Source organism: Camponotus floridanus, unplaced genomic scaffold (assembly GCF_003227725.1).
Source record: "Camponotus floridanus strain SB8 unplaced genomic scaffold, Cflo_v7.5 scaffold4, whole genome shotgun sequence".
Taxonomy (NCBI): Eukaryota; Metazoa; Arthropoda; class Insecta; order Hymenoptera; family Formicidae; genus Camponotus; species Camponotus floridanus.
Genome location: NW_020229547.1, coordinates 584,842 through 595,746, shown reverse-complemented (window position 1 = coordinate 595,746; position 10,905 = coordinate 584,842). Strand labels below are relative to the sequence as shown.

General features: G+C 28.7%; 1 protein-coding gene across 1 annotated transcript; it reads left to right on the top strand.

Moving 5' to 3' along the window:
* The first annotated feature begins 3,756 nt into the window (after window positions 1-3,756).
* On the top strand, window positions 3,757-10,185 carry LOC105257205 (glutamate receptor ionotropic, delta-2). Its single transcript, XM_011267668.3, has 9 exons — window positions 3,757-4,342; window positions 4,845-4,918; window positions 7,563-7,739; window positions 7,901-8,127; window positions 8,209-8,318; window positions 8,629-8,822; window positions 8,989-9,088; window positions 9,184-9,373; window positions 9,642-10,185. The coding sequence occupies exons 1-9, from the start codon at window positions 4,273-4,275 to the stop codon at window positions 10,144-10,146; spliced, it is 1,647 nt and encodes a 548-aa protein (XP_011265970.1). The 5' UTR covers window positions 3,757-4,272; the 3' UTR covers window positions 10,147-10,185.
* The last annotated feature ends 720 nt before the right edge of the window (window positions 10,186-10,905 follow it).

Genomic DNA, 10,905 nt, shown 5'->3' with positions numbered 1-10,905 from the left:
TGTGACATTTATCATACTTTTTATGGTCAAAAGAAGCAGTCAGACTACATTTTGTGGATGAGTCTACGAAAGTTAAATCGGAATAAAGAATCAACATTGAAAAAAGAGAGAAACCAATCACGAATCTATAGTAGATCATATATATATATATATATATATATATATATATATATATATATATATAGTGTATGATCTGCCTCTCATAAATTATGACGGTCTTATACCTATTGACGATCATTGTGTGACATGAAAATGAAGAATGTCAACGATGTCACGCAACTTCATACTTGCCTTGTTCAAGAAAATCAGTCTTGGACTTGGATATTGGCCGTATTTTTTTAGTTTATGTTTTTTCTTGCCGAGCAACGAATAATGTATGTAATACAATTCTTTGATTTATACATACGAATTGTGCCTTTCTCATTTTGATTAACGAGAGTTTTTGTACATGTTACACTTCGATTCTACGTACGCGTACATCGTTGGTAAATATCTTGCTCGTGATCTAAACGTTAAAAAATTTGCTGCGATTATTGGGAGATACAGTTTCAATTCGCATGGTGATTTCTGGCGACGAAGCGCAGAAGAAATATCTTGATAGCCGTTAGTTTCTTATAACCGTAATATAATTTCCTTTTTCTTTTTTTTTTAATATCAAACTCGAGATCCGTTATATGACACAAAACGCAAAAAGCATCATTATTATAAACGGATGTCGTGTTTATTATTTTACTGTAGCTTGCGTTATTTTTAATCTGCCAGAGGCTGTGACGAATTTCAATGGACATTCCACGATTATATTGCATATGGTGATATTATTTTTATTCATAGAACATATATTTTCAATGATTATATATTTTATTTTCGAGGGAAGGACCGGAGATAGAATACGCTCGCGCAAAACTATCAAGAATAGATTATGTACATCGATGTAATACGAAATACGCTTGTAATACGCATGAAATATGGGGAAAGATCGATTGACATTTTACAGAGCGATCCAAATAACTCTTCTCGATTATCTGAGTATTATAAATCAAGTACGCACACTAAAAATCTTAATGAAATATTAATATGTTCAGTAAAATGATACGTAATAAGCCAAAATTATGAAAAAATGATTTAGTGATCGATTTAGGTTGACCTGCGTGACAAAAAAGAATCACGAATGAAGGAAAATAATTATCATATAACGAATATAGTATATTGTTGTGAAGAAAAAGGAGATTTGGGACAAAATAAATCGCGACATGAATCGAATGTTGTAAAAACCTATATTCACCGATCATTTATTAGAGAAGTTTTAATTATATCGATTTGTTTCTACTGAAGTTGATTTTTGTGTCGTATTGTGATCTCTAAATCGCATGTCATTAATCTCGTCACGCACATCTAGCGTATACATATATAAGAGCACGTTCCATTCCAAATTATATATTATTATACTCTGTCACTGAAGAATTATTTTAACGCTTCTTCTGCTTAATTAATTAAATCTATTAGGTAGATCTGTAAACAGCAAATCGCTAATTCCGAATAAGTTGAATCATTTTGCATCTCATTGCAATTCACGAGGAAAATTCAGTAATATGCAAATTCGAAAGAATATATATTCTTTATCTAATTTTTATATATTACAAAAAACGCTAATAATTTTTAATCAATGTTTTACAAATAATTTTGACTTTAAAGATATAAAAAAGAAAAATCAAAAAATATTTATGATTTAGTCTTTTTAATCTCCACTAAATTGATTATATATTTAATATAATTAATTACATATTTATTATTGATGTCTCTCTTTCGAATTTATAAAATCATTGAATTTTCTCTATACTTACGTCATCTCCATGCGCGCTTCTCGCCTACTCGCCGTTGGATCTCTCAGTGAATAAGGCGACAAAATGTTGATAACTACGGTCATAAGTTATTGATTAGACGAGAAGTCATTGTAATCACGTTTATCATGATCATCATCTCGAGATTATTAGTCCCATTTGCCGCGTTAGCGCCACATGTGATCATTTTTATTATTTCTCATTCTCTCGTCAGCCTTTGTCATCGTCATAACGAGATGTGATCTATCGTTAATATTGTTGCCGAGTTTGCTTGAATACATTTCGACCGCGTTTCTCATGTGCTACTTTCGCATTATTTCCCTCCCCTCTCTTTCCGTTTCATTTCGGCAATCTCCTTCGCGCGATGATTGTAATATAACGTGGAAACGAGTAGGATCGAGACACACAATGAAACAGCGAAATTAAATGTAAATGGTAAAGAATAAAGTCAAGAAACAACACATATAATAAAGTAATTACATTTATATCAAGCAAAAATATCGATCAAGAGATATACGGATGTGTAGAAAAAATCAAACAGATGGAGAGCTTCATTGAAATACAGATATAGTTTTATCAAGATTGTATAGAGAAGGATATTCGAACAGAGAGTGTGCGATTGACACGAAATGAAATAAAATTTGTGTAAAATCTGTGCGGAGCGTAAGCGAATATCCGTTTCTGATATCCGTATTATTTGTTCAGACTATTTATACAATTATGTCTCGGTCCTGACATGTCGCTCGATCCTTCGGTGCGGAGATGCGGTGATGCTTTTTGCTGCGATTGCGAACGAGAGACAACTCAGACGCTCCGGCGAACGGAGCAGCGATATATTATATATTCATAGGACACAGGCGATGTGATTTGTATATTGAGATGTACTTCAATTTAACAATGAATAATGAAAATCATTCCCAAGAAGAATCGTTTTCTCTTTTTATTTCGATCACACCCATCCCTTGTTTGATTTCTCTAACATTCGACAGAACAAGAATGATTAATCTCAATGGTCTCAATTTTAGTTGATGTTACACTTTTACACACCGAAGAGGATATATGCACGTTCTATTAATAATATTACTATTAATTTCCTCTGACAGATGGTTCACATGATTACTTGCTCAATGTTGCTAATGATGCGTATATTGATCGTATACACGTGTAACGTAACCTTCATACTGACTGATATAATGTATACTTTCACGAAAACTTCACATCGCATTCGCAAACATTAATCTTTCAATTTATCTCTGAAACATCATATATGCAAACGCCCTCACTCTGCTGCTAGTTGATATATTACTTTATTTTGCTTTATAAGAATTAAAAATGTTGAAAAAATCTGTAATTATTGCTAATTATTTATAAGATTTCTCTCCTCTATACGATGGATAACTCGCTAAAGGTATCATTAAATAAAGAATGATTAAGAAATAGATCTATATAAAACGTCTTTTTTGGTTTTATCATTCGGAGATCGGATCAGATAAATGCTATTAGAAGGTTAAAGAACAAGCATTACGCTAAATATATTATGTGAAATATTAGATACGACTTGCGTGACATATGAAAATGGTACATGTGTCTATTTGTCTAATCATATTTAATGCCACCAATCAATCACTCAAAATCATAATCATAGGTACTAAAGAAATCTACTACTTTCTTTTTTATCTACATCTCGAAAGATTTATCTGTTACTTGCATACTAAAGATTTTAAGAAAAGGATTTATTAATCAATTAATCAACTCTATTATTTAATCTATTATACATATTATTATTATATTATTTAATTTATTATTTATATAATCAATTTCATATAAAATAAGGATATTGTCAGAAATATTTGACTATAATTTTAATAAAAATAATAAATGTATTAATAATAATCTTGGAGATCATAGCATTATCTAATTTCTCTATTTATCAAAATCATATGCATACAAGATTTTATCAATTACAATTTCACTGAAAGGAAATAAATAAAAATAAAAAAACGTGTACGTACCTGATACCAACTATGAGCCTATCATACCTGACTTTCACGATCAACGAAGTCTAAGTAGTAATGCAGATTTCGATGAAAAAGAGCAATTCGTCAACCTCTGTAGACCAATAGAATCTCTGACAAGATAACTACGTGGATGTGTTAGAGGGTTGACGGCGCCCGCGCGTACAGAACATCGTCGTTTTCTGTTAGTCCTTCCCCTCTTCAACGGACGTCTTCAACAGTCGCGTGACATGCTGACATAAAACGGTTCGTCACTACGTAGCTGTCGTCCCGGTCAGAATAACTAGACGAGTGTCAGTATCGATTCACCTGGCTGTTGGTTATGCCATATTAGACGAAGCATTTCCGGCCACGGAAGATGTATGAGAGGATTTGTTAATCAAAATGCGTAAATAAAATGTAGTGTATATCGTTGAAGGATGCACAACTTTCGGCAATTTTTACTTGGCATATTTATACTCACGACATCTCACAGCACCTGCGGACAAAGTAAGCTTCTCGTTAAAAAAATAATTATGCTTAATTAATGCATTTTTATTAAAATTTATATATATATATATATATATATATATATATATATACACAAATACACATGCATATCTTTAATATTTTAATAAAAAATGATATGTACATACATATATATAATTTATATATTTATTATCAATTTTTATTAAAATATTAAAAATATACACGTGAAAAAATAGATTAAATAAAGATGCAATTCGATATGAAAGTTAAGTCAATAACATATAAAAAATTTTACAAAGATATTCCTTATTTAACAATAAATTAAAATTAATTTAAGAAAAATAAATTCACATTTTATTCTTTATCTGAATAATCATATTTTAACGTTAAAACTAAAAAATTAATATTTGGAAAATAAATTATTAAAACTTGATTAGAGATGCTGGAAAAAGATACATTTTGATGTATCATTATTTTTAATTTTATATATAAAAAACACACACGCACAATATTATATTTCCAGATGTTACAACAACTGATGAACAAAGTTCTGTGAAGTCAATGATACCTGCAGAAATGAAAATAACATCATGGAATGTAAGTTTAACTATTATAATGGTGATTAAAGTAAAAAGTAACATTTATAATAAAACGTATTTAATTAACATTTATAATAAAACGTATTTAAACAAAAGAAAATTGTATGTGATTAATAAAAAAATTTTTGCTCTTGTGGCTGCACATATTTTGAGATACGCAGGTTAGGTAATTTTTGAAATATATGTATACATATATTTCAAAAATATTATAATTAGAGTATAACAATACAATAACAATATAATAATATAATAGTATAATAAAGCGAATAATATAGAAATAAACTTTTGCTGTTTATTTTGCGCGCAACCAAAATACTTTATTATATGAAAGGAAAATGTGTTTGATATAACAGAGATAAATATAACACATTTATATGCTTCGACGAAATTTATCAACATTTTCCGAAAAAATATATAAAATAGTGCGCTATGTTTCCTATATAGTTTATTAACTAAAGAAATATTTAAACACAACTTTATTACTTTAACTTAATTTTAATCAACGTATCTGACATTTATCCTGCTATATATTTAATTGTAAATTTAAATTTTTATACGTAAAATATTTTAATACACAAAACTTTACATTATCAAAATAAAAAATTGATCCAAAATTGAATTAAATATTTTAATAAGTAATTTTAATTACGAATTGACAATATTACACGTGTATTATAAAATATCTTATTTTGTTGTGCCCTGCACATGATACATTAAGTGCACATCTTTATGATTTCATTTTGTGATGAACGATAAGAATGTGGCATGAATGTTACAATATGACATTCTTAACAGAAAGTATACATATATTACCTTTATTACGTAATAAATAGCCTATGCATTTTTTATGCGATGATTATTCATCACGAAAGTTATGTGTCTGTCAAATATAAAATATTTATTGATTTATTAATTACCAATTATCAATATTAATTTATCTTTTTCAATGTCTCTTCTCCACAACCTTAGTTATACTAATAAGAAAATAAAAAATAGGTTAATTAGATTAATTGTTTTTAAAATATTAACTTATATATGTAAGAAAGAATTACATTAATAATTTTTTAATGTTTTTTTCTTTCAAAATCTTTGTTATTATAATATTATATTAAGTAAATAAAAAATAGATTAATCAGATAAACATTAACTAATTCTTTTTCAAACTTTATTTAATATCTCGCATATTAAAGAAAAATTACGTTGAATAATATATACCAAAATACTATATACATGAAATTATACTTATCACTATGTCATATTTCAAGTGACAATCCGTCACATAATTTATTGATCACTGACAAAATGTTCTACTTTTTTATATGGATGATATGAAAAACCTAGAATTACAAAAACACGCGAAGTCGTGTAAAAACCGTTATCATCACCTTTGCACGTGAATTTATTTCTTCAACTTGAGAGCTAATTTTGCTATAAAAATGTAGCATTTTATGTTTTATTGTAACTATAATATTGTTATTTTAATTAATACAGTCTAAAGTGCTAACTATAATGCTAAATAATACGTATATGTGGTAAAAGAAAGTTAGTTATAGAACATCAAAAAATGGTACAAATATGAAATACTTTAATTTAATTTAAAAATGAAATACATAAAAAAAACTAAGAATAAAAGATAGTAATTACAAAATTCTCATTTCCCAACATTTTTTATTTTAAAATATACGCGTTAAAATTTATCTACAATATATTCTTATAATTTAAAATTTATTATGATAGAATGTTAATAGAATTAATAGAATTATCTCATCGAGTGTACACACATACACACATGTACACACACATGTACACACATACACACACACACACACACACACACACACACACACACACAATAGTTATATAAAGTGTAAACTTTTAAAGAAATATATATAAATATATATATATATATATATATATATATATATATATAAAACTAGTTTATCTTTGAATGTGTTTCATATAGTTAGAAGTTGTGAATAGTACCTTCCCGGTGGTATTGCGTGTTTTGCGTGACGTAGTAAACAAAAAGCCTTAATCGAGTAACTAAACATGCTATTAGAGCTGTTATATTACGTGAGTATCGTGGCTACTAATAAAGTTTATCGAAAGGGAGGGGTATGATTATATATTTTCCGACATACATGTCGCGCATCTTGCAATCTTTATGGCGCTTATTAACGTGTTCGTGCAGGTCGATATCGAACGTTAAAATGTACAAACATTTAAATTGAGTATATGCAATTAACTGTGCATGAAACGATCCTGACACTATGATAACAAACGCGCAAAGATAATAATTAAAATAACGTTGAGGGCGTCTAAGCTTCATTATGGGATTTAACAATATTATATGTAATGATGTAAAAGAGTATACACGCTAAATAATCAATCCTTGAGCGCAATCTTCCTATCTTCTTATGATAATATTTGATAATAATGAATAATAATTACGATTCTTATAAAATAACAAATGTTATATTTATATAACATTCGTCAAATTTAGCTCGTAGAATTTTAGAAAGTTATCATCTTTATTTTTAATTTTAAATATATGTGATAATGGTTATCAATTTTTATTTAAAAAATCGCAATTCTATGTTTATCTTAAGCTACGTAAACATCGATTGCAACAATTGTTATAGGACATGCCATTTTCCGGATTAGTGCAAGAGAATGGAACATGGGTGGGAAAAGGTTATGCGTTTTACTTGCTTGAACTGCTTAGTTCTAAATTAAATTTCACATATACTATAATACCGCCTAAGCAGCATATACTGGGCAATGATCGAAGTGGAATACTAAGTTTACTCTACGAGAGGGTAAGATGTTCTTCGTCATAATTGATTAGCAAATTATTCTTTTTCATGCATAATAGAATGTAGATTACATTTCTGTTAATAAAATTAATTTAACAAGCAATAGTAAATAAATATTTATCTAAATTGTCGAAAAATAGAAATACCATTTCCTATTTGAACAGAAGGTGGACATGGCGGTGGCTTTCTTGCCTGTTTTACCGGAAATGCGGAGATATTGCACATTCAGCATAGTTTTAGACCAAAGCGAGCTAACGGTGTTGATGAAGCGACCGCAAGAATCGGCAACTGGTTCAGGATTGCTCACACCATTTAATCAAACAGTTTGGTTATTGGTACTCACTGCGGTGCTTGTCGTAGGACCAATAATTTACATTTTTGCCACATTCAGGTTTGTTGAGAATTTCGGAGAATTGTAAGCAGAAAGTGAAAATTTTGAAACAACTTTTTAAATATTATCAATCATTTCTAGGGAAAAATTATGGAAAAAACCTGACTTTGAGAATTATAGCTTGTTCTCTTGCGTATGGTTCGTGTATAGTTCTTTGTTGAAACAAGGAACAAATATAATCGCGACCACGGGTATGCAACTACTACGCTCTTTTAAATGAAAAGATCCTAATTACGCCATTTATATGCGTCTGACGTCTGTATTCTCTTAGGAGTTACACTTGCATGCAATTTTCTATTTTATAATTAATTTGCGCACATTTATCATTTAACTCTTATATGGTTTTAATACGATTATTATGGCAATTATGATTATATATTAATTTTTTATAATAATATGAGTAATGTAAGATAAATGTAACATAGTAGGAATGTTATATATGCTCTCATTATATTATATTATTATTAAAATTATATTATTATTAAAATAAATTTATTACAGATTCGACGCGAATTCTTTTCGCCACATGGTGGATATTCATCTTAATACTGACATCTTTCTACACGGCAAATCTTACTGCGTTTCTCACGAAACCACAGTTTACTTTGCCAATCAACAACTTGCAGGATATAGTACGCAAAGGTTATCAATGGGTTACTTATAAAGGACGCATCATCGATTTTGTGCTTTCTCACGTAAATCTTTTAGCAAATTTGCATCTAATATTTATAATTGGTAACGTAATGCTATATTTTTTTATGATTTAAAACTGAGACTTGCTACAAGCATTATTCTGTTACATCGTATAACAAGTGAAATGTTCTTTAAACATAATTACCTAAACATTTTAAATATTTTTAGCATATTACAGACGAATTGAGTTTGTTAAATACTGTAAAATACCAGTATATCACATCGTATGAATATCCGGTTAAATCCATTTTCAACGCTGTAGAGAAGAGTAAGTATTAACGACGCGATAGATCTTCAAGCATGCGTCAATACTAACAATAAGTTAAAACATATATATACATGTATATGTGTATTAATTTGTAGACAAATTGTTTCTCGGGGACACTCATTATCTCCAAAGCTTGATATTCGCAGATTATATCAATAAAACGCGCGAAGGTGTGTTACATCAGAAAAGATGTACATACGTCATTATGCCCGGAACGATTTTCGTTACTAGTAGAGCATTCGCCTTTCCCGTAAATTCTACCTTGGAAAAACCATTCAATAAAGAGTAAGCATCAATTTTTTATGTTTGTATGAATTTTTATGGAAACACACACACATGTACAAACTTTTTGATTTAAAAAATTAATATGATTGAAGACGAATATTTTTGTAATTATTGATCTATATTCTTACAACAGTTTTTAAGACTTAATTAAATAAAAATATCACATAATTTACGTAATATCACGTTCATTTATTGAAATTGTCAAATTATTTTTTTAACAATGTGATTTAATTAATATTCTTCAATAAATTAATTATTGTTATTTTAGATTGCGGGCTTTAGTAGAATCCGGTATAATAATTCGTGAAAAATTGAAGAATCTACCACTAGCGCAAACATGCCCATTGGATCTTCGATCCACTGAGAGACAACTGTCATTTTCCGATTTGTCCTTGACCTTCAAGGTAATGGGCGCTGGTTATTTAATCGCGACGGTGATTTTCATTCTCGAATGGATGATCAAGTGGACGATGAACTCTTATAAACGACGGAAAAAGACCGGTAGGTGCACGCTCTGCTGTAAGTGGAAGCGAAGGTCAAACGAATCTGTGACCCCACAATTAGTGTATACCAAGAAGAATCACTTGTTCAACAAACGGGTCAATTTACAAAATATAAGTCCGTTATATCGGAATACTCCACCCGATTCTACTCCAGGAAAGAAACACAATATCAATGGACGCGATTATTATATCGTGATAGATCGCTATGGCGATCAAAGATTAATACCCATTCGCACGCCATCCGCGTTCCTGTTTCAATACACGGTATAGCAGAAAGGAATGACTTATATGTTATATAACCACTCTACTATAGGAAATTAATTTTGAAATTTATTACAAAATTTGGACGTTTTAATCATACAAATATTATATATTAAAATGTGGAACATTTCGCGAAAATGAGTTTTTTTTATTTTTATTTTTTATTACGAAATTTGCATCAAAAGCATTAGAAAATAAATCTCATTAGATTTTAGAATCAAGTTCGATTACATACATATTGTAATTAGATATGAAATTATGATCAGTGTGTTATTGAACTATTTTTATTATATGAAGTAGTAATAAACAAAAACTGGCTTGTAGAGAAAATTAATTTACAGTAATTAAAGAAAAAAAATAAAAGAAAAAATTAAAAGAGATGGAATTGATAATAATTGCAGAAAAATGATTGAAGAAGAAGAATTAAAGAAAAAGAGACACGAGAAGTGAATAAATAAAGAAACTTTTATCTAAAAAATTAATTTCTAGAATAATTTCAGAAAAAGAAGCAGATGCGGAAGAAGATTTGAATAAGTTGAATAAAATAGAGAGAATTTGAAAATAAAATAATCGGAGAAAACATCTAAAATATTTAATTATTATAAGAATTGTGTATTTGCGTAGTGTTTTTGCGATTGTGTATTTGCATAGTTAGCAGATTAATAAGTTTATTGTTATAAGTTAAATATTTATTTATATAAATTAATATAAAATTATTTATATCAGATTTATAAATAATATAGCTTTTATATGTTCTTTTTAATGCTA

Coding starts and splice junctions, on each gene's coding strand:
- LOC105257205 (XM_011267668.3), top strand. CDS start 4,273: ATGCACAACTTTCGGCAATTTTTACTTGGCATATTTATACTCACGACA. Junction 4,919..7,562: donor TGAAAATAACATCATGGAAT/GTAAGTTTAACT, acceptor CAATTGTTATAG/GACATGCCATTTTCCGGATT. Junction 8,128..8,208: donor TACATTTTTGCCACATTCAG/GTTTGTTGAGAA, acceptor AATCATTTCTAG/GGAAAAATTATGGAAAAAAC.